Source organism: Ranitomeya imitator, chromosome 4 (genome assembly GCF_032444005.1).
Source record: "Ranitomeya imitator isolate aRanImi1 chromosome 4, aRanImi1.pri, whole genome shotgun sequence".
NCBI classification, from domain to species: domain Eukaryota; kingdom Metazoa; phylum Chordata; class Amphibia; order Anura; family Dendrobatidae; genus Ranitomeya; species Ranitomeya imitator.
The window spans coordinates 386,166,211-386,191,834 of record NC_091285.1 but is presented as its reverse complement, the minus strand read 5'-3'; the positions used below and the strand labels follow the sequence as shown (position 1 = coordinate 386,191,834).

Genomic DNA, 25,624 nt, shown 5'->3' with positions numbered 1-25,624 from the left:
TGCACGCCGCCTGTGCAGTCTCTTCGGTACGGCAGGGGCTGCAGCCTGGAAGCAGCGTCGGGGGAGTTCCGCTAGACGGCTCCCTCCTCATCTGGGAGGCATACAGATGGCCGGGTCCGGAGAAAGCCGCCCGGCATCTGCATTATGCGGCGGCTTCAGTGTGGGAGTTCCTCGCCCGGCAGAAGGGGTGAGTGAGAGGAGCTTCCTGCATGGCGGTCCGGGGACTGGAGGCCGCTCCGCGCGCGCTGACCGCCATTAGTAAGTTCACCCCGGAAGTAGATGCTAAACTTCCGGGGTAAGCAGGCCGAGATCAGCGGTGGGGGTAGCGCGAGTTTGCGCATGCGCAGTACCGCTAAAAATTTTTTTAAAAAATGGCGCTCTATATAAACTGGCTAACCACTGTTACCTGCGATGCAAGATGTCATCTCCAGGTGCCATGGATCCTGCAGCAGGAGACCCAGTTCCCTCCAAGGACCGCTCCAGCAGAGGATCATCAGATGCCGGTCGAAAGAGCGACACAGTGGATAAATCCAAAGGATCTCGGCCGTCTGATCCGGTAATAAAAAGCTTCACTGGGTGAGTTTATAACTCTGCCTATTAAGCTGACGCCGTCTCCCCTCCTTTCTCTCTCTTTCTCCTCCTCTCGCTATGTCTTATCTGGATCAGGCCAAAAAACGACAAAAAACCAAACATAAGGAATGCGCCTTATGCAGCCAGCCCCTACCAGACTCATACCCCAAAAAACTCTGCAAAGATTGTATAGCAGAAACCACACAAGGAGCAGCGGTGTCTATTACGGACTTACGCGCCATTATAAGAGAGGAGTTAAAGGCTATGTCACAGGATAAACCACAAAAAAGTAAATCCAAAAAGCCAACACCTTGACGGGACGGGAAGAAAAACATTAGACTTGAACAAAGAAGATCCAGGAAAACATACTCAGAAGGGCGGTAAGAACATTTCTAAAACAATCCACAGCGAGGAGATTGGAACAAAACAAAATCCTCTAAACTGCATGCTTGCAAACGCCAGAAGCCTGACAAACAAGATGGAAGAACTAGAAGCAGAAATATCTACAGGTAACTTTGACATAGTGGGAATAACCGAGACATGGTTAGATGAAAGCTATGACTGGGCAGTTAACTTACAGGGTTACAGTCTGTTTAGAAAGGATCGTAAAAATCGGAGAGGAGGAGGGGTTTGTCTCTATGTAAAGTCTTGTCTAAAGTCCACTTTAAGGGAGGATATCAGCGAAGGAAATGAGGATGTCGAGTCCATATGGGTCGAAATTCATGGAGGGAAAAATGGTAACCAAATTCTCATTGGGGTCTGTTACAAACCCCCAAATATAACAGAAACCATGGAAAGTCTACTTCTAAAGCAGATAGATGAAGCTGCAATCCATAATGAGGTCCTGGTTATGGGGGACTTTAACTACCCGGATATTAACTGGGAAACAGAAACCTGTGAAACCCATAAAGGCAACAGGTTTCTGCTAATAACCAAGAAAAATTATCTTTCACAATTGGTGCAGAATCCAACCAGAGGAGCAGCACTTTTAGACCTAATACTATCTAATAGACCTGACAGAATAACAAATCTGCAGGTGGTCGGGCATCTAGGAAATAGCGACCACAATATTGTACAGTTTCACCTGTCTTTCACTAGGGGGACTTGTCAGGGAGTCACAAAAACACTGAACTTTAGGAAGGCAAAGTTTGACCAGCTTAGAGATGCCCTTAATCTGGTAGACTGGGACAATATCCTCAGAAATAAGAATACAGATAATAAATGGGAAATGTTTAAGAACATCCTAAATAGGCAGTGTAAGCGGTTTATACCTTGTGGGAATAAAAGGACTAGAAATAGGAAAAACCCAATGTGGCTAAACAAAGAAGTAAGACAGGCAATTAACAGTAAAAAGAAAGCATTTGCACTGCTAAAGCAGGATGGCACCATTGAAGCTCTAAAAAACTATAGGGAGAAAAATACTTTATCTAAAAAACTAATTAAAGCTGCCAAAAAGGAAACAGAGAAGCACATTGCTAAGGAGAGTAAAACTAATCCCAAACTGTTCTTCAACTATATCAATAGTAAAAGAATAAAAACTGAAAATGTAGGCCCCTTAAAAAATAGTGAGGAAAGAATGGTTGTAGATGACGAGGAAAAAGCTAACATATTAAACACCTTCTTCTCCACGGTATTCACGGTGGAAAATGAAATGCTAGGTGAAATCCCAAGAAACAATGAAAACCCTATATTAAGGGTCACCAATCTAACCCAAGAAGAGGTGCGAAACCGGCTAAATAAGATTAAAATAGATAAATCTCCGGGTCCGGATGGCATACACCCACGAGTACTAAGAGAACTAAGTAATGTAATAGATAAACCATTATTTCTTATTTTTAGGGACTCTATAGCGACAGGGTCTGTTCCGCAGGATTGGCGCATAGCAAATGTGGTGCCAATATTCAAAAAGGGCTCTAAAAGTGAACCTGGAAATTATAGGCCAGTAAGTCTAACCTCTATTGTTGGTAAAATATTTGAAGGGTTTCTGAGGGATGTTATTCTGGATTATCTCAATGAGAATAACTGTTTAACTCCATATCAGCATGGGTTTATGAGAAATCGCTCCTGTCAAACCAATCTAATCAGTTTTTATGAAGAGGTAAGCTATAGGCTGGACCACGGTGAGTCATTGGACGTGGTATATCTCGATTTTTCCAAAGCGTTTGATACCGTGCCGCACAAGAGGTTGGTACACAAAATGAGAATGCTTGGTCTGGGGGAAAATGTGTGTAAATGGGTTAGTAACTGGCTTAGTGATAGAAAGCAGAGGGTGGTTATAAATGGTATAGTCTCTAACTGGGTCGCTGTGACCAGTGGGGTACCGCAGGGGTCAGTATTGGGACCTGTTCTCTTCAACATATTCATTAATGATCTGGTAGAAGGTTTACACAGTAAAATATCGATATTTGCAGATGATACAAAACTATGTAAAGCAGTTAATACAAGAGAAGATAGTATTCTGCTACAGATGGATCTGGATAAGTTGGAAACTTGGGCTGAAAGGTGGCAGATGAGGTTTAACAATGATAAATGTAAGGTTATACACATGGGAAGAAGGAATCAATGTCACCATTACACACTGAATGGGAAACCACTGGGTAAATCTGACAGGGAGAAGGACTTGGGGATCCTAGTTAATGATAAACTTACCTGGAGCAGCCAGTGCCAGGCAGCAGCTGCCAAGGCAAACAGGATCATGGGGTGCATTAAAAGAGGTCTGGATACACATGATGAGAGCATTATACTGCCTCTGTACAAATCCCTAGTTAGACCGCACATGGAGTACTGTGTCGAGTTTTGGGCACCGGTGCTCAGGAAGGATATAATGGAACTAGAGAGAGTACAAAGGAGGGCAACAAAATTAATAAAGGGGATGGGAGAACTACAATACCCAGATAGATTAGCGAAATTAGGATTATTTAGTCTAGAAAAAAGACGACTGAGGGGCGATCTAATAACCATGTATAAGTATATAAGGGGACAATACAAATATCTCGCTGAGGATCTGTTTATACCAAGGAAGGTGACGGGCACAAGGGGGCATTCTTTGCGTCTGGAGGAGAGAAGGTTTTTCCACCAACATAGAAGAGGATTCTTTACTGTTAGGGCAGTGAGAATCTGGAATTGCTTGCCTGAGGAGGTGGTGATGGCGAACTCAGTCGAGGGGTTCAAGAGAGGCCTGGATGTCTTCCTGGAGCAGAACAATATTGTATCATACAATTAGGTTCTGTAGAAGGACGTAGATCTGGGAATTTATTATGATGGAATATAGGCTGAACTGGATGGACAAATGTCTTTTTTCGGCCTTACTAACTATGTTACTATGTTACCTTTATCAGACTCTGATAGTGAACAAGCCGTACTCTCAGATATCTCTATAGCCTCTTCATCATCATCATCATCATCTTCAGAAATTGAGGGACGTTCATGTTTCCCCTTAGTGTGGATAATCTAGTGAAATCAATAAGAGACACTATGGGGTGTGAGGAGACAAAGGGCGCACAAACCACGCAGGATATAATGTTTGCGGGTTTGGCGGAGAGGAAAAGGAAATGCTTTCCAGTCATTCCAGCAGTGAAAGCATTAATAAAAAGAGAATGGGAGAAACAAGATCAGAGAAGATTTTTGCCCTCGGCGTCAAAACGGAAATACCCGTTTAGTGACGATGAGTTACTTACGTGGACCAAAATCCCTAAGGTTGACGCAGCTGTTGCCTCTACCTCTAAGCCGTCCACATTGCCTGTTGAAGACGCGGGGTTACTCTCAGACCCTCTAGATCGCAAAGCCGAGTCGTCCCTTAAAAGATCCTGGGAGGCAACTACAGGCATATTTAAGCCAGCAATAGCGAGCACTTGTACCGCCAGGTCAATGCTCATCTGGATTGACCAGCTAGACCAAAGCATTGAGAATAAAATGTCACGGGAAAAATTACGAGCTGCTATTCCCTTAATACGAGGTGCAGCAGCCTTTATGGCGGACGCGTCTGCAGATTCTCTCCGCCTAGCAGCTAAATCCGCAGGTCTGGTAAACAATGCAAGACGGGCGTTATGGATGAAGAGCTGGAGAGGGGACGCACAATCAAAATCTAAGATATGCGCAATCCCATGTGAGGGTGAGTTCCTCTTTGGAAAAACCTTAGACTTAGCTTAAATGCAAAGATAACGTTGTCCCAGGAAGTTTTATGTTCTTTAACGTGGTGGCTGGATTCTAACCATTTGATGAGTGGTGTTCCATGGGTAATAACACCATCTCATATTATAACCACTGACGCCAGTCCTCATGGATGGGGCGCTCATATGGGAAATGATTTTTGCCAAGGGTTATGGGACACGTATGAATGCCACAACTCATCTAATCTGAAAGAACTAAATGCAGTAAGATACGCCTTATGTCATTTTCTCCCACAGCTCCGGGGAAAAGACGTCCGAATTCTTTCGGACAACACCACCACAGTGGCTTATATAAACAGACAAGGAGGTACTCAATCAGAGACTCTGATGTCTTCCGCTGGGAAAATTCTGGATTGGCAGAAAAACATCTATTATCCCTCACTGCAGTTCACATAAAGGGGAAAAACAACCAGCAGGCAGACTTCTTAAGTCTACATACCCTAAGGCAGGGAGAGTGGTGCTTAAACCATCATATCTTCCAACAAATAGTATCCCTATGGGGTTGTCCGCAAATAGACCTCTTCGCCACGAGAAAAAACAGGCAAGTCCAGAAATTTGCATCCCTATCGTTAGCAGATCATCCGGACATTCTAGACGCTCTCCAAACCCCTTGGCAATACAGTCTAGCGTACGCCTTCCCTCCGATAATATTGTTACCACAGGTTATTCGGAAGATCAGGGAGGATGGAGCGAGAGTTCTACTAATAGCACCATTCTGGCCCAAAAGGACATGGTTCTCATGCCTACAAGCCATGTCGGTTTCGGACCCTTGGGTCCTCCCCTCGACACCCAACCTTCTCTTCCAGGGTCCGTTTCTCCACCCCCAGGTGGACAATCTCCATCTGACGGCCTGGAATTTGAGAGGCAGATGCTAAAACTAAGGGGATTTTCCGAGGGACTAATTGACACACTCCTCCAAAGTAGAAAACGTTCTACCACAAAAATTTATACAAAAATCTGGAAAAAATTCCTACAGTTCCATAAATCTCCCAACACATCAGAAATTCCAGTACAATCTATATTGGAATTCCTTCAAAAAGGGAGGGAACTAGGTTTAGCTGTAAATACGTTAAAAGTTCACGTATCAGCACTGGGAGCCCTCTATGGCCATAATATTGCAGGAAATAGATGGGTATCCCGATTTATCACGGCTTGTGAAAGGATAAATCCTGTTAATATACCTAGAATTCCACCCTGGGATCTAAATTTAGTTTTACAAGCCCTAACAGACTCTCCATTTGAACCAATAGATTCAGTATCCATTAAATATTTATCACTTAAAACCGTCCTCTTGGTAGCACTGACTTCGGCTAGGAGAATCAGTGACATCCAAGCTCTTTCTATAGATCCACCTTTCCTGCTAACTTTTCAGGATAAGTTGATTCTTAAATTAGACCCTTCCTATCTCCCCAAGGTAGCGAAGAAATTCCATAGGTCACAAGAAATAGTCCTACCCACCTTTTTCAGTAACCCTTCCACTCCTGAGGAATGTAAATATCACACTCTAGATGTTAAAAGAGTATTTTTAAAATACATTGAAAGGACCAGTAGCTGGCGACAGTGTAGGGCTCTGTTTATATCCTTTCAGGGTCACAAGAAGGGTCATGCAGTCACAAAAAGCACCTTATCCCGGTGGATCAGGGAGTCTATCACACTGGCTTACTCCGCGAGGAAAGAAAACCCTCCGGAAGGCATAACGGCACACTCTACCAGAGCTATGGCATCCTCCTGGGCCGAAAGAGGAGACGTCCCAATAGAAACCATATGTAAGGCGGCAACTTGGTCAGATCCTTCTACTTTCTATAACCACTATAGGCTTGACCTATCGTCTACTTCTGACCTAGACTTTGGCAGGACTGTCCTCAGCACGGTGGTCCCCCCCTAGGTGATGGTCTCTGAAAGATCTCCTGTAGGGTGCTGTCATGGCGAGGGGTAAAAAGCCGGATTACTCACCGGTAATACTCTTTTAGTGAGTCCACGACAGCACCCTATTACATCCCTTCCTAGGTTAATATAGTATATACTAATAAAGTAAAAAGTTCCTCTTACTAAATATAGTGCAAATAAGTTTAAACTTAAATAATGATATTTTGCCTAATACTGGCGGTCCTCCGGGTACTCTGAAATCAAAACTGAGGAGGAAAGGCGGACCGCCCCCCTTTATCTTTCTGTAGGTTTCCTGTTCCTGTGGGGCGGATCCCTCTCTCCTGTAGGGTGCTGTCGTGGACTCACTAAAAGAGTATTACCGGTGAGTAATCCGGCTTTTTTATTTTTTTAACCTGTGACATACTTGGCTCGGTAATATACTATGTCACTGCGCAATATACTACGTGGCTCTGTGCTGTATACTACAAGGCTGGACAAAATACTACGTGGCTGTGCAATATACTACATGGCTGGACAATATACTACCTCGCTCTGCAATATACTACGTGGCTCTGTGCTGTATACTACGTGGCTGGACAATATACTACGTGGCTCTGTGCTGTATACTACGTGGCTGGACAATATACTACGTGGCTCTGTGCTGTATACTATATGGCTGGGCAATATACTACGTAAATGGCCAATATACTACGTGGCTGGGCAATATACTACGTCGCTGGGCAATATACTACGTGGACATGCATATTCTAGAATACCCGATGCGTTAGAATCGGGCCTCCATCTAGTGTGTGTGTATATATATATATATATATATATATATATATATATATATATATATATATATATATATATATATATATATATATATATATATATATATATATATATATATATATATATATATATATTAGATTGTGGCCCGATTCTAACGCATCGGGTATTCTAGAATATGCATGTCCCCGTAGTATATGGACAATGATGATTCCAGAATTTGCGGCAGACTGTGCCCGTCGCTGATTGGTCGAGGCAACCTTTATGACATCATCGTCGCCATGGCAACCATTATGACATTTACGTCGATACTGTGCCCGTAGCTGAATCAGAAAAGCAGGATTTCTACGTCCTTTATGACATCATCGTCGCTGTGCCCGTCGCTGATTGGTCGAGGCCTGGCAGCCTCGACCAATCAGAGACGTGGGATTTCTACGTCGATACTGTGCCCGTAGCTGAATCAGAAAAGCAGGATTTCTACGTCCTGTATGACATCATTGTCGCTGTGCCCGTCGCTGATTGGTCGAGGCCTGGGGGCTTCGACCAATCAGAGACGCAGGATTTCCAGGACAGACAGACAGAAAGACAGACAGACAGACGGAAAAACCCTTAGGCAATTATATATATACTAGATTGTGGCCCGATTCTAACGCATCGGGTATTCTAGAATATGCATGTCCCCAGTCAGTATATGGACAATGATGATTCCAGAATTCGCGGCAGAGTGTGCCCGTCGCTGCTTAGTCGAGGCAACCTTTATGACATCATCGTCGCCATGGCAACCATTATGACATTTACGTTGATACTGTGCCCGTCGCTGATTGGTCGAGGCGAATTCGCGGCAGACTGTGCCCGTCGCTGATTGGTCGAGGCAACCTTTATGACATCATCGTCGCCATGCTGTGCCCGTAGTATATGGACAATGATGATTCCAGAATTCGCGGCAGACTGTGCCCGTCGTTGATTGGTCGAGGCAACCTTTGACATCATCGTCGCCATGGCAACCATTATGACATCTACGTCGATACTGTGCCCGTCGCTGAATTAGAAACGTGGGATTTCTACGTCCTTTATGACATCATCGTCGCTGTGCCCGTTGCTGATTGGTCGAGGCCGCCAGATGCGGGATATCTACGTCCTTTATGACATCATCGTCGCTGTGCTCGTCGCTGATTGGTCGAGGCAACCTTTATGACATCATCGTCGCCATGGCAACCATTATGACATCTACGTCGATACTGTGCCCGTCGCTGAATCAGAGACGCGGGATGTCTACGTCCTTTATGACATCATCGTCGCTGTGCCCGTTGCTGATTGGTCGAGGTCGCCAGGCCTCGACCAGAGAGGCGGGATTTCCAAGACAGACAGACAGAAATACAGACAGACAGACGGAAAAACCCTTAGACAATTATATATATATATAGATAGATAATCTCTCATACAGCGCTAAATAGCAGAAAAGCCAGTAATTCAATTGCTGGCTTTTGCTATCTCCTTCACAAACCCAACAGGATATGAGACATGGTTTACATACCGTAAACCATCTCATATCCCTTCTTTTATTACATATTCCTCTTTAGTAATGTAAGAAGTGTCTTTGTGTCAAATTTGGGCTCTCTAGCTATTAAATTAAAGGGTTAAATCTTGGAAAAAATTGGCGTGGTCTCCCACGCAATTTTCTCCGCCAGAGTTGTAAAGCCAGTGACTGAGGGCAGATATTAATAGCCTAGAGAGGGACCATGGTTATTGCCCCCCCTGGCTAAAAAACATCTGCCCCCAGCCACCCCAGAAAAGGCAAATCTGTAAGATGTGCCTATACTGGCACTTGGTCACTCTCTTCCCACTCCCATGTAGCGGTGGGATATGGGGTAATGAAGGGTTAATGTCACCTTGCTATTGTAAGGTGACATTAAGCCAGTTTAATAATGGAGAGGCGTCAATAAGACACCTATCCATTATTAATCCAATAGTGCGAAATGGTTAATAAAACACCACACATTATTAAAAAGTATTTTAATGAAATAGACACATGGTGTTTTAATATTTTATTATACTCTTAATCCACCTGAAGACCCTTGTCACCTGGAGCAAAGTTAAAAAAACAAACAAACAATATTCCATACCTTCCGTTGTTACAGCCTTGTCCCATGCTGTAAATCCATCTGAAGGGGTTAAATCATTTTACACCCAGGAGCTCTGCTAATGCAGCTGTGCTCCTGACTGTAAGGCTGTGTTCACACGTTGCGTTTTTTTTCGCGGTTTTTCCCTATAAAACCGCAAAAAAACCGCATACAATAAGCATCCCATCATTTAGAATGAATTCTGCATGTTTTGTGCACATGATGCGTTTTTTTCCGCGAAAAAAATGCATCGCGGCAAAAAACGCAGCATGTTCATTTATTTTCCGTTTTTTTTGCGGATTTCCCACTCCAAAATGCATTGGGAAGTGTCCAGAAAAAACCGCGGCAAAACCGCAGCAAAAACGCGTCAGAATCGCTGCAAAAACGCATGCGGTTTTCTTGCGGATTTCTTGCAGAAAATGTCCAGAATTCTCAGGAATTTTCTGCAAGAAATCCTGAACGTGTGCACATAGCCTAAAACTTGGTGAATGAATGGAATGCAGGGGAATGTACTGTATTTACCTCGAGCCACGGTGATTCGCCCTCTGCTGGATGAACCCATATGAACTCGAGCGTGGGAACCTTTCAGATATATATATATATATGTATATATATATATATATGTGTATATATATATATATATATATATATATATATATATATATATATATATATATATATGTATGTATATATATATATATATATATATATATATATATATATTTTTTTTTTTCCGAGTATAAGCCGACCCCCCCCCCCCTAGTTTTTTTACAAAAAACTGGTAAAACTTAATGACTCATTGAGACATCAGTAGTTTAAGTGTTTTTGAATATCCATATTGAATCAGGAGCCCCATATAATGCTCCATACAGTTCATGATGGGCCCCATATTAAAATATGCCCCATATAATGCTGCACAAATGTTGATTATGACCCCATAAGATGCTTCAGACAGACACTTGCCCCGTATAATGCTGTACAAATGTGGATTATGGCCCCATAAGATGCTCCATACAGATAATTGCCCCATATAATTCTGCACATGGCCCCGTACAGATGCCCCATACAGTTATTTGCCCCCATATCATGCTGCACATGGCCACATAAGATGCCCCATACAGATACTTGCCCCCATATCATGCTGCATATGGCCCCACACAGATGCCCCATACAGATATTTGCCCCATATCATGCTGCACATGGCCACATGAGATGCCCCATACAGATATTTGCCCCCATATGCTGTTGCTGCAATTAAAAAAAAAATTACATCACCTCTCAGGCCCCCGGCATTTGCTATACTCACCTTTCCCGTTCCACCGCTGACCGCCGCTTTGTCTTCCCATCCTCTGCGCAAACGTTCAGGAAGAGGGCGGCGCGCACTAATCACGTCACCGCGCCCTCTGTCCTGAGCGTTACTGCGGAAGACACAGCGGCACCGACAGTGGAAAGAGGAGCAGATGAATATCGCGCACTGCTCCCTTCATACTTACCTGCTCCTGGCGCCGTTGCTGCACTTCTGTTCCCCGGCGCCGCATTTTCTTCCTGTAGTGAGCGGTCACCGTTACCGCTCATTACAGTAATGAATATGCGGCTCCACCTCTATGGGAGGTGAAGCCGCATATTCATTACTGTAATAAGCGGTACCATGTGACCGCTCACTACAGGAAGAAGCTGCAGCGCTGGAAGAAGCAGTGACGTGCAGGGACCGCGCCAGGAGTAGGTAAGTATAACTAGACAGCCCCCGCCCCCCTCCCCTGCCGACCCCTGGGTATGATTCGAGTATAAGCCGAGAGGGGGACTTTCAGCCCAAAAAAGTGGGCTGAAAATCTCAGCTTATACTCGAGTATATACATATACTATGTGTCCACATTTATTCTACCTCTATTCTATTCTGTCAGTGTGATTTTACTGTACACTGCGCTGAATTGCCGGCTTTTCTATAGAACACCGCTGCGTATTTCTCGCAAGTCACACGCATGGTCCGTGTGTTATCCATATTTTTTGCGCTCCCATAGACTTTCATTGGCGTTTTTTTTGCGCAATACGGTGACAAACGCAGCATGCTGCGTTTTTCTACGGCCGTACAAGACCGTATAGTACGGATCCGTAAAATACGGCAGATAGGAGCTGGGCCATAGAGAATCATTGTACCATGTGCAATCCGTATTTTCTGCGCCTCTCATACGTCCGTAAAACTCGCTAGTGTGACGCCGGCCAAATTCTTTGGTATTATTATCTTCATTTAATTTGTCTTAAATGAAAAAACACAAAAGAGAATGAAGCAAAAAGCAAAACATTGATTATTTCACACAACTCCAAAAATGGGCCAGACAAAAGTATTGGCACCCTCAGCCTAATACTTGGTTGCACAACCTTTAGCCAAAATAACTGCGACCAACCGCTTCCGGTAACCATCAATGAGTTTCTTACAATGCTCTGCTGGAATTTTAGACCATTCTTCTTTGGCAAACTGCTCCAGGTCCCTGATATTTGAAGGGTGCCTTCTCCAAACTGCCATTTTTAGATCTCTCCACAGGTGTTCTATGAGATTCAGGTCTGGACTCATTGCTGGCCACCTTAGAAGTCGCCAGTGCTTTCTCTCAAACCATTTTCTAGTGCTTTTTGAAGTGTGTTTTGGGTCATTGTCCTGCTGGAAGACCCATGACCTCTGAGGGAGACCCAGCTTTCTCACACTGGGCCCTACATTATGCTACAAAATTTGTTGGTAGTCTTCAGACTTCCTAATGCCATGCACACGGTCAAGCAGTCCAGTGCCAGAGGCAGCAAAGCAACCCCAAAACATCAGGGAACCTCTGCCATGTTTGACTGTAGGGACCGTGTTCTTTTCTTTGAATGCCTCTTTTTTTTCTCCTGTAAACTTTATGTTGATGCCTTTGCCCAAAAAGCTCTACTTTTGTCTCATCTGACCAGAGAACATTCTTCCAAAACGTTTTAGGCTTTTTCAGGTAAGTTTTGGAAAACTCCAGCCTGGCTTTTTTATGTCTTGGGGTAAGAAGTGGGGTCTTGCTGGGTCTCCTACCATACAGTCCCTTTTCATTCAGACGCCGACGGATAGTACGGGTTGACACTGTTGTACCCTCGGACTGCAGGGCAGCTTGAACTTGTTTGGATGTTAGTCGAGGTTCTTTATCCAACATCCACACAATCTTGCGTTGAAATCTCTTGTAAATTTTTCTTTTCCGTCCACATCTAGGGAGGTTAGCCACAGTGCCATGGGCTTTAAACTTCTTGATGACACTGCGCACGGTAGACACAGGAACATTCAGGTCTTTGGAGATGGACTTGTAGCCTTGAGATTGCTCATGCTTCCTCACAATTTGGTTTCTCAAGTCATCAGACAGTTCTTTGGTCTTCTTTCTTTTCTCCATGCTCAATGTGGTACACACAAGGACACAGAAGAGAGGTTGAGTCAACTTTAATCCATGTCAACTGGCCGCAAGTGTGGTTTAGTTATTGCCAGCACCTGTTAGGTGCCACAGGTAAGTTACAGGTGCAGTTAATTACACAAATTAGACAAGCATCACATGATTTTTCGAACAGTGCCAATACTTTTGTCCACCCCCTTTTTTATGTTTGGTGTGGAATTCTGAAGATAATACCAAAGAATTTGTGTTTGCAATCATTTTCAGGAAGAAACTGAGTATTATCTGACAGAATTGCAGGGGTGTCAATATTTTTGGCCACAACTGTAAGTACACAAACACACACACACACACCTACCCTCTTTGTAACCACTTTGGTGGTTTAGTACTGAGTGCACATCACACACATACTCTCAGTGTAACTGCTTTAGTGGGAGTGCAGAGCATGCATATACCCTCTGTGTTATTGCTTTGGTGGGTTAGTACTGAGTACACAGCATACACATTCAGTTTAGTACTGAATTTCACTGTTCTATATTCATAAAAATACTACTGCAACTTCGCTGTGAATTTCACCCTTTTCTCATGTCCATTATGGGACAACCCCATTAGTCGTGTCATATTATTAGGGTAATTGGGGGTCAGATGTACTATTAACATGGGCGAACAAATTTGCAGGGCTCTGGGCCAGTGGCCAAGTGAGTATTCCATGGTCGCTGGACAGAAGCCCTGCAAACTGTCTCCTACCTATTGGCAGCTTCAGCTCCTCTTTTGACAGGCTGGAGTGGTGCTACGTCATGTCAGATAATCAAAGGAGGAGCTGGGGTTGCTGACAGGGAGGTGATTGACAGGGCTACCCGTCCACTGGTCCAGAGTACGTCCCATCATAAGAGAGCTAGATGGGAGATGAAGGCATCGTCAGAGGAGGAACAATACTTTTTCTCATTTGAAAACACGGATGATTTATTAAGAGCAGTATGGAGTCCCATAATAATTGAGGATACTCGGGTGGCACACAATGTGAAAACAAGCTGTCCTAATTATATCACTTTTTTGATCAGTGGTGGTGCGGAAAAGATGCGGGCTCAACTCTGGAGCCCGCATTAAAGGGAAATACACGACTTAGGGTACCGTCTCACAGTGGCACTTTTGTCGCTACGACGATACGATCCGTGACGTTCCAGCGATATCCATACGATATCGCTGTGTCTGACACGCAGCAGCGATCAGGGACCCTGCTGAGAATTGTACGTCGTAGCAGATCGTTTCGAACGTTCTTTCGTCGCTGGATCTCCCGCTGTCATCGCTGGATCGGTGTGTGTGACACCGATCCAGCGATGCATTCGCTTGTAACCAGGGTAAACATCGGGTTACTAAGCGCAGGGCCGCGCTTAGTAGCCCGATGTTTATCCTGGTTACCATCGTAAATGTAAAAAAAAAAAAACACTACATACTTACATTCCGGTGTCCGTCAGGTCCCTTGCCGTCTGCTTCCCGCACTGACTGACTGCCGGCTGTAAAGTGAAAGCAGAGCACAGCGGTGACGTCACCACTGTGCTGTGCTTTCACTTTACGGCCGGCAGTCAGTCAGTGCGGGAAGCAGACGGCAAGGGACAGACACCGGAATGTAAGTATGTAGTGTTTGGTTTTTTGTACGCTGGTAACCAGGGTAAGCATCGGGTTACTAAGCGCGGCCTTGCGCTTAGTAACCCGATGTTTACCTTGGTTACCCGGGGACCGGCATCGTTGGTCGTTGGAGAGCTGTCTGTGTGACAGCTCTCCAGCGACCACACAATGACTTACCAACGATCACGGCCAGGTCGTATCGCTGGTCGTGATCGTTGGTAAATCGTATAGTTTAACGGTACCCTTATGATGTACCTATATGTCATGAAGGGGTTAAGATCACTCAAATAGTTTGAAGGTGAAATTCTGCTTATAGATTTGCTTAATGGCGCTGAACTACAGTACAAGACACAGCTTTATAGATCAAAATAGTACGGCTGACTAATAGGAATACCTAGTGTTAGACCACCCAATAATCACACACTGACAACCAATTGTATTTGTTGCTTATCATAATTGTAAAGTGCCGTAGTACTTGTTCGTTATAACCATCACCTATTTCTGTCCAGGAAAATAACACTGAATAATCCTCAGAAGAGAAATGCTCTGTCACTTGCTATGCTTCAATCGCTCGAGCAAGACATCTTACATGAAGTTGATGACAAAGATTTGAGGGTCATTGTGATTGCAGGTATTCCTAGAGTTACAATCTGTAGTCATACATTCTCTTTTATATGAATAATTCACACACGTCATGATCTAATACTCCAAGTATTTTAATAATTGAAAAAAAATAACCATTAGTAGGTAAGAGGGAAGACAGCGTACGCGCATTTAACAGCAACTCAAAGCTAGGTTGTAGTCTTTTCATTCATTTATTCATAATCAATGTTTTATTTATTAGTTGCCTTCAACTTTATTCATACGCATTCCGTTACCGCCGCTATTAACCCTGTGTGTCCCCAACCTTTTACTATTGATGCTGCCTATGCGGCATCAATAGTAAAAGAAAGTAATGTTAAAAATAGTACAAAAGCAAAAAACCTGCCATACTCACCCTCCGTTGTCCGCTGAGCCACTCGCGCCTGCCGCCATCTTCCTTTCCCAGCGATGCTTTGCGAAATTACCCATAAGACCTAGCGGTCTCGCGAGACCGCTAAGTCATATGGGTAATTTCGCAAAGCATCCTGGGAACGCAAGATGGCGGCAGCCGCGCGCCCATCTGCACAGCGCCGTTGGATCCCAGGAAGCGGAGAGACGGGACGCTGAGGAGCAGCGACCAGAATGGTGAGTATGTTCAACTACAAGGGGCCCTCGGATCGTTAGGTGAGTATGTTTATTTTTTATTTTTTTAACCTGTGACATACTTGACTCGGTAATATACTACGTCACTGGGCAATATACTACGTGGCTGGACAATATACTACCTCGCTCTGCAGTATACTACGTGGCTCTGTGCTGTGTACTACGTGGCTGGACAATATACTACGTGGCTCTGTGCTGTATACTACGTGGCTGGACAATATACTACGTGGCTGGGCAATATACTACGTGGCTGGACAATATACTACCTTGCTCTGCAATATACTACGTGGATCTGTGCTGTATACTACGTAGCTGGGCAATATACTACGTAAATGGCCAATATACTACGTGGCTGGGCAATATACTACGTGGACATGCATATTCTAGAATACCCAATGCGTTAGAATCGGGCCACCATCTAGTTTAGTCAATAAATAAATTATATGCATGCCAAAATATTACGACATACAACTTGTTCCACCAAAAACAAACCCACATTCAGCGGCAACAAAAAAATGAAAAAGTTTTGACCCTTAGCTTGGTCCCTGAAACCCAAAACAGGCCGATCCTCATTAGGGTACTCCAGTGTCAGACATTTAGAATGTTTGAGATAGGAATACATCTTTAAAAGGAATGTGCTATCAACATTTTTAATTATTTAGTTTAAAAAATAAATAAATAACTTTTTTATGTTATAAAAGAGGGGTGGGCAAATCATTTTCTCAAATGGCCACATGAGAGACATTGATTGTTGTAGAGGCCAAACTATTAGGCTAAAACTAATTCTGCTTACCATTAAAGGGAGCCTGCCACCAGAGAAAAACGCTATTCACCTGCAGATAAGGTGTTAATCCCCTGGCAGCGTTCGGGTTTTTAGAGCTTTTTCTCGTGACAGATTCCCTTTTAACATATTAATTACAATTATTATTTTATATTAAAGAAGCACTCCCATGATGTGTTTATCCTCTTAATATATTGCAGTCATCATATTGTATAGCACTGTGTACTTACAATTGCTCGTTTTGCCTTTCTACCCAGTATTCAATGGGATGCTGAGAATGGGCACGCCGAGTGCAGCATGCCCTGGGAATGGGCACTCTTCTCTGAGGGCTTTATCACACGTGGCGGACATTAGATACACGGCACTGTGGGATGTATCATTATATCTGCTATGTCAGCATAAAGCCTCTTTCAAATGTCTGTAATGCAGGGACGTCTCAATGAGGCTTACACTGACGTAGCAAAGCTCAGTCAGAGCTCAGCAGTGTGATAATTACACTGCTGAGCTCTGAATACTGCGGTGACAGCAGCGGTGAGCGGAAACCTGAAAATGCACTAATAATTGCATGCTATCATGCTGTTCTCACTGCTGGAAGAAGTCAGTCTGCTCACCTCTGAGGGCAACTCTGCAACGGGAACTTTTCCAGCAATAAGAACAGCACTGCGGCCTGATCGTATTTCAGTGTCAGGCTGCTGATCGCCTCTGTGATACTTAGCACATCATGGACCCTCCGCTCAGTGTTCGCCACATCTTTGCACCTCCTGTCACCACTCGCACTTAATATGGTGAACGGTGCCAGGGGAAAATGTAGCTACAATGAAAAGGTGCCTGGCTCCCCCCACAGCTGTGACTTTCATAGCCCAGGGGGCATGCCGAGTTCACAGCTAGAGCCAGCCATAGTGTAGGAAATTAGGTTGGACACAAACCGCAGACTCCTATGCGACACTTACACACCAGCAAATTGAAAATAGCAGCCCCCAGTGCCTGCAGAAAAAAAATAATTATTTTTAATAGTAAATGAAATGTACTGTATCAGTTTTAATAGTTGATTATATAATCAATAGTTAATCCAAACATTAAAATCGCAGCACATTCCCTTCAAGGGGTTATTGTTGCGTTTCCCTAAATTACTATTATTTCTGCTTCTTTCTTTAACTCACAGATATTCTAACAAAGTATCACTGTTTTTCCTTTTACTGTTTTCTTTCCAGCAAATGGACCTGTATTTTCATCTGGCCACAATCTAAAAGAATTTACAGTCACTCATGGCAAAGCGTATCATGCCGATGTATTTAATGCCTGTGTTAAGGTCGGTGTCTTGCAAAGTAAAACGCACCATAAATATATTCATTAAATCATGTCCTGACAAAAGTCCAGTGTTGGCCAAATTCGAGGTTCTTGTGTGCCCCTTTTCCTTTTTTCTTTTACTACCGACACGCTATGTCTCAAGGTACAGTATACCGTATGTGGCTTTTACTGCTGCATGTGCATATAGTTTGAGCTTGGCCACAAATGAGTCCTATGTTATCTTGGCTATCCCTTAGGGTCATATTACTATGCGATTTGTCCTTAGCACATTTTTTGGCTTACTTTGAGGCTTTCATGCACCCATACTATTGGTTACTTACCTGAATTTCTATTCCCTCACAATGTTATTCCATATTTGGTTTACTATGTATGTGTCTGAAATGATTCATATTTATTTGATCATAACAAAGGGAGAAGTTGTTTTTTGTTTTTTTTGCCTCTGTGGTCTAATTATAGACTAGTGTACCACCTAGATTTTCCGACTTCTCTTTTAGCCTGACCTCTCCTAGGTACCACTGTTTATTGTTTGTATATATTCATTAATCAACTTTAGTTTTATGCTACACATTTGTTTGCCCCTTTATTTTCTTTTTCTCTTGCTTATAATGCTGTCATTGTCCCAATTGAAAAGTTCTTTTGTTTTATATATTTCTATGATTCGAGTGCTATTATGGTTTGGAGATCATAGCCTACTGTAGGTTTGTAGGCTTTTCTATAGATTGAACGCTCTAAAAAGGCCTGTCGCAATTTTAACAGGAGCAACCATCAATTTTTGTAAAATTTCTGCTATTTGCATAAATAAGCGCAGAAAATATCGTCATCAATTTACCATTATCATAAAAATGCAATGTGTCACAAATCAATCTCAAAATCAATGAGATATGTTGAAGCGTTCCAGAGCTATTACCACACAAAGTGACACTGGTCAGGTTTCAAAAAAAAATGTACATGGTCACGAAGGGGTTAATTTTTTTCCCTCCTCTTTTTCCAAGAGCCAGAACATTATTTTTCCACCCTCATAACTGTATGAGGGCTTGTTTTTTGCGAGACAAGTTGTGCTTTTGAATGAGATCATTCATTTCATTCATTTTATTATGTGATGTCCTGGAAAGTGGAAAAAATTCCAAGTGCATTGAGACTGCAAAAAAGTGTAATTTCCAAATGTATTTATTTTTTCGGGGGGAAAGTGTGGGTTATTTACCATGTTCACTATGCGGTAAAACTGCACTGGCATTATATTTCTCCAATTCAGTATGATTGCACAGATATCAAACATGTAGAGGTTTTTTTTTTTTTTTATTTAAGTGATGGAAAATAAAAATGGTACTGTAGTTTGTAAAGAAAAAAAACTTTTCTTGTGTCGCCTTTTTCTGAGACCCCTAACTCTTTAAATTTTGGGGATTTAGGGCTGTGTGATGGCTTATTTTTTTGTGTCTGAGCTGAAGTTTTTACTTATACTATTTTGGGGTAAACACAATATCTTGATTGCCTCCAAAAATTCTGGCGTTTTGATTATTTTACTCGTTACACAGCTTACAGATCAGATTAATTTATTTTATATTTTGATAGATCTGACTTTATGAACTCAGCGATACCAAATATGTTTTTTTTCTTATGGTTTTATTTTTAATGGGGCAAAAGGGGGACAATTTGAACTTGGGATTTTTTTAATACTTTTAAATAAAGTAAAAAAGTTTTTAATAGTCCCCTTAGGGGACTTGAAGATGCAATCTGTTGCTTGGGCTACGCATACAGGGCATCAGCACTGCTATATATAGTGAAAATCACAATCTCCTATGAACGCCAGCTACAGTGTGTCTTTGACAGGAGAATCGTGATGACCAACACGGAGGTCTTTAGCAGACCACTGACTATCATGGCAACCCATCGGCCCCCCGCGTCGATCATGTCACGGGCACGCCGATGGGCGCGTGTTAAATGCCACTTATCATAGAGTAAAATTAAAATCCATATAGACCTCTCCAGCAAAGGGAGAAGAGCTGACGCTTCAACTTCCTTGAAGTAGGCCTTCAAATTGAACATATGGGGAATAGCGATGAGCGAGTGTGCTCGTTACTCGAGTTTTCCAGAGCATTGCCTGTTTGTTAGGAAATCCCCACATGTATTCAGGCTGTGTAACAGCAGCAAATCATGCAGCTGCGGCGACACAAACTAAATTTATGAGCACGCCCAATTGCTCGGAGAACACCCAAGCATGCCCAGGAAAACTCGAGTAACGAGCACACCCGCTCATCACTAATGGGGAAGTGATAAAGATGCATTATAGCAGGGTAAGTAGGAAATGGAGAACTCGTCCAACTCCATTGAAGTAGTGGCCCCCTGCAATGACCAGGTAATTAGAACAGATAGATCTGTTCTGGAAACCAGACACCAAAGTGGGGATTCATTAACACAGAGGTAACTCTTCTCATCAAAGAAAAACTGGAAAATTGCAGTAGACACTGTCTGCGGTGTCCAGATATGAATATTGGGGTTTGCAATGATCCAATATTTATGGGAGATATATTTTCAGTATCGTAGCGAAGGGGCAAACAATGCATTTACTCACATCACTATAAGGCCATTCTAACCCTTTCAACTTAATATGCATCTTTCTATGGATGATGCCATTCAGATCAAGTTTGATCTCCATGTAAAGGTAAAATTGTGATAAGAAATATGACAACAAGATCTATTACCTGGTACCTCCATGGGCGACAATATATTGTAAGTTGAGAATCTGAAAATTCTAGCACACCTACCACATCCTACAATCAGCCCCCACATGAGGTAATTAAAGGGAGGTATAAGGGCATAACCTGGAGGTCATAATAAAAAGCACAATTTACGTTTGGGTCGTTGTTTATTTTGGAAATCATAGTTCACTGTGAGGGTGGTCCATTCTCCCAATCAAAGTGCTTCCATCTGCTCGGCTCTGAGCCATTTCCAAGATTTCAGGTTTTGTCATGGTCTTCTGTTCTTCCTTTTTACTTCATGTGATTGTATATAATATTGTTTTGTTCCCATTTTGTATCATCTTTGTTTATTTTTTTAAAAACAATGCTCATCTTTCTGGATTAAACATATAAAATGTAATCTCTGTTCCTCTTGCTCTGTAAACTGCATCCCTGAAGCCATATTCTATCTGTAACGGGTGTCCAATCGGCCTGTATAAATAATTGGTGGTTGCAGATAGCAGTGGCTCTTTTTTTTTCGTTATTGTGGAGTATCAGTTTGTGTGTGTGTGTGTGTGTGTGTGTGTATACTAATTGATTCCATGGTGCTGTACATGAGAAGGGGGTTACATACAAATTACAGATATCACTTACAGTAAGCAAACTAACAATGACAGACTGATACAGAGTGGAGAAGACCCTGTCCTTGCGTGCTTACATTCTACAGGATGGTGGGGAAGGAGACAATAGGTTGAGGGTTGCAGCAGCTCCGGTGTTGAAGCGGTAGCTCCAGTAGTGATGAGGAGGCAGCGGGGTCAGTGCAGGCTGTAAGCTTTCTTGAAGAGGTGGGTTTTCAGGTTCCGTCTGAAGGATCCGAATGTGGTTGATAGTCGGACGTGTTGGGGCAAAGAATTCCAGAGGATGGGGGATATTCGGAAGAAGTCTTGGAAGCGATTGGGTGAGGAGCGAATAAGTGTGAAGGAGAGAAGGAGGTCTTGGGAGGACCGGAGATTACGTGACGGAAGATATCGGGAGATTAGTTCAGAGATATATGGAGGAGACAGGTTATGGTTATGGCTTTGTAGGTCAGTATTAGTAATTTGAACTGGATACAATGAGGGAATGGGAGCCAGTGAAGAGATTTGTAGATGGGGAAGCGGAGGAGTAGCGAGGAGAGAGATGAATTAATCAGGTAGCAGAGTTGAGGAAGTACTTGTACTGCACAGGTGATAATTTAATCACCTACACAAATAATGAGTTGGTGATTAAATTATCACCTGTGCAGTACAAGGAAATCCTGAAAAACATGACCTGTTTGCAGCCCTCGAGGAATGCAGTTTGACACCCCTGGACTAGAGAGGTGCAAGGGTGTTAGCAGGGAGGTCACAGAAAAGGATGTTGCAATAGTCAAGGCGGGAGATGATGAGGGCATGCACAAGAATTTTTAGTAGATTGACAGTTGAGGAAAGGACAGATTTTGGAGATGTTTTTGAGCTGGAGGCGACAGGAGGTGGAAAGAGCTTGGATGTGCGGTTTGAAGGACAAGGCAGAGTCAAAGGTTACTCCGAGGCAGCGGACTTCCGGTACGGGGGAAAGCATGATGTCGTTACCTGCGATAGATAGGTCAGGGAAGGAAGATCTATGAGATGGAGGAAAGATGATGAGTTCAGATTTGTCCACATTGAGTTTGAGGAAGCGAGAGGAGAAGGAAGAGAATATGGCTGATATAAACTCTGGGATTCTGGACAGCAGAGAGGTGACGTCTGGGCAAGAAAGGTAGATCTGAGTGTCATCAGCATAAAGGTGGTACTAAAATCCATGAGACTTTGAGTTGTCCCAGGCCAAGTGTATAGATTGAGAAGAGTAGGGGTCCTAGAACAGCCTTGGGAGACTCCAACAGAGAGAGCGTGGGATGAGGAGGTAGTGTGGGAGTGGGAGACGCTGAATGTGCGGTTGGAAAGGTATGAGGAGATCCAGGGTAGGGCGAGGTCTTTGATGCCAAAGGAGGAGAGGATCTGTAACACAGTGCAGCAGGGGAGGCGGTGTCAGAGGGTGTTAGCCATGTTTCTGTGAGGCCGAGGAAGGCAAGCTTCTGAGAGAGGAAAAGGGTCATGAATCACATGAAGCTTATTGCAGATTGAGCGGGCATTCCAGAGTACTCCAGAGAGAGGGAGCAGGGTGGTGGGCCTCAGGGGCACGGGTTTTATGTTGGAAAGATTGCGGTAGTTCATATTAGATAAGGAGCTGTAGGAGGAGGTAGTAATGGGAGGTATGAGCTGTGGGGGTCCAGGGTTGGGAGATATGCCGCCAGCAGTGAGGAGAAGCACAAAGAGACAGAGCAGGTGGGAGAAGGAGAGTGGTGGCTTGTTTTATAAGGACAGATTTGAGGTTGAGGAGCAGCTCAGCAGAGGAGGTCAGGTTGGGAAGGAAAGAGGGAAGGGGAGATGATTATTTGGTTAGAGGGTGCTGGAGTTTGGGGATAGGGAAGGAGAGTGAGGATTAGTGGAGCAAACACTGTAAGGGCATATGTAAACATGGTGAAGGAGTAAGATGGATTAATAGAAAAGCTAGATCTAAGTAATGAGAAGTGCTTACTCTGCAGACATACCCAAAGGAGACAGATACACAGTGTGGGGTCCTGACTCCTGCTGTGACTAACTGCCGTTGAAATAACTGCACTTCACAATACTTTAGCTGCCGTGATCCTTTAGCTGCTGGGAGACGCGTGCCTGACCCACACGCGTGCCTGACCCACACGCGTGCCCCCCTAGAATGCTTCTAAATTTATAGGGCTAAGTAGAGGATCAGGTGAAAGGGATTTTGGGACCTGATTTTAGATAAATTACCATTTGGCCAACACACCAGGGGAGGTTACATGATCAAAGGTACTGGCATGGCTACACCCATATACTGTAACACCTTGCACCAGGTAACATCTCCTGTGGCCCCAGCATGGATACACAGCAGTGAGTGTAATGCAACAAATGGATTTAGCACATATTCAGCAGGCACTGTTATATACCGTTAAAGGGAAGGTTGCAGGATGATAAGCAGTAGATGACAGCAAGCAGATATCGTACCTGTGTGAAGAGAGGAGATGGATGTTAATTCCCGGCCGTCGAAATAACTGCACTTCACGATACACACACAGTGGGTAACGAAAGTATTCAGACTCCTTTACATATTTTACTTTGTTTCATTGCAGCCATTTGGTAAATTCAAAAAAAGTTCTTTTTTTTCTCATTAATGTACACTCTGCACCCCATCTTGACTAAAAAAAAGGTAGAAATTTTTACAAATTTAATAAAAAAGAAAAACTAAAATATCACATGGTCATAAGTATTCAGACCCTTTGCTCAGACACTCATATTTAAGTCACATGCTGTCCATTTCCTTGTGATCCTCCTTGAGATGGTTCTACTCCTTCATTGGAGGCCATCTGTATTTAATTTAACTGATAGACAGGTGTGTCCCTATCAAGCTCTATCTAAGACCTCACAGCTCACAGTGCATGTCAGACCAAATGAGAATCATGAGGTCAAAGGAACTGGCCAAGGAGTTCAGAGATGAAATTGTGGCAAGGCACAGATCTGGCCAAGGTTACAAAAGAATTTCTGCAGTACTCAAGGTTCGTAATAGCACAGTGGCCTCCATAATCTTTAAATGGAAGAAGTTTGGGACCACCTGAAGTCTTCCTAGACCTGGCCGTCAAACCAAACTGAGCAATCGTGGGAGAAGAGCCTTGGTGAGAGAGGTAAAGAAGAACCCCAAGATCACTGTGGCTGAGCTCCAGAAATGCAGTAGGGAGATGGCATAAAGTTCCACAAAGTCAACTATCACTGCAGCCCTCCACCAGTTGGGCCTTTATGGCAGAGTGGCCCGACGGAAGCCTCTCCTCAGTGCAAGACATATGAAAGCCAACATAGTTTGCTAGAAATCAAATGACGGACTCCCAGACTGTGAGCTGGTCTGATGAGATGATGATAGACCTTTCTGGTGATAATTCTAAGCGGTATGTGTGGAGAAAACTAGACACTGCTCATCACGTGCCCAACACAATCCCAACAGCGCAACGTGGTGGTGGCAGCAGCATACCATGGGGGTGTTTTTCAGCTGCAGGGACAGGACGACTGGTTGTCATTGAAGGAAACATGAATGTGGCCAAGTGCAGAGATATCCTGGATGAAAACCTCTTCCAGAGTGCTCTGGACCTCAGACTTGGCCGAAGGTTCACCTTCCAACAAGAAAATGACCCTAAGCTCACAGCTAAAATAACAAAGGAGTGGCTTCAGAACAACTCTGTGACCATTCTTGACTGGCCCAGCCAGAGCCCTGATCTAAACCCAATTGAGCGTCTCTGGAGAGACCTGAAAATGGCTGTCTACCAACGTTCACCATCCAACCTGACGGAACGGGAGAGGATCTGCAAGGAAGAATGGCAAAGGATTCCCAAACCAGGTGTGGAAAACTTGTTGCATCATTCCCAAGAAGACTCATGGCTGTACTAGCTCAAAAGGGTACTTCTACTCAATACTGAGCAACGGGTACGAATACTTATGACCATGTGATATTTCAGTTTTTCTTTTTTAATAAATTTCCAAAAATTTCTACATTTCGTTTTTGTTTTTTTCAGTGAAGATGGGGTGCAGACTGTACATTAATGAGAAAAAAATGAACTTTTATGAATTTACCAAATGGCTGCAATGAAACAGAGTGAAAAGTTTAAAATTTAAAGGGGTCCCACAGTGTATATATGTGTATGTATGTGCATGTGTGTGTATATATATATATATATATATATATATATATATATATATATATATATATATATATATATATACATATATATAGCCCTTCACTGGCTTCCTATCGCCCAGAGACTCCAGTTCAATACCCTCACACTGACATACAAAGCCATCCACAACCTGTCTCCTCCATACATCTGTGACATGGTCTCCCGGTACCTACCTACACGCGACCTCCGATCCTCCCAAGATCTCCTTCTCTACTCCCCTCTCATCTCTTCTTCCCATAACCGCATCCAAGACTTCTCCCGTGCTTCCCCCATACTCTGGAACTCTCTACC

At 43.4% G+C, this 25,624-nt stretch overlaps 1 protein-coding gene across 3 annotated transcripts in view; it reads left to right on the top strand.

Annotated features, from left to right (window-relative positions):
• ECHDC3 (enoyl-CoA hydratase domain containing 3) overlaps nucleotides 1-25,624 on the top strand; it is a 42,017-nt gene that overhangs the window by 2,939 nt on the left and 13,454 nt on the right. For 2 of the 3 annotated variants that reach the window (XM_069765227.1, XM_069765228.1), the window contains exons 2-3: nucleotides 15,039-15,160; nucleotides 17,767-17,864. The exons of the other annotated variant lie outside the window; for it this stretch is intronic. In XM_069765227.1, coding sequence (XP_069621328.1) covers nucleotides 15,039-15,160; nucleotides 17,767-17,864 — 220 coding nt within the window. The remainder of the gene's footprint in view (nucleotides 1-15,038; nucleotides 15,161-17,766; nucleotides 17,865-25,624) is intronic. 3 annotated transcript variants of the gene reach the window in all.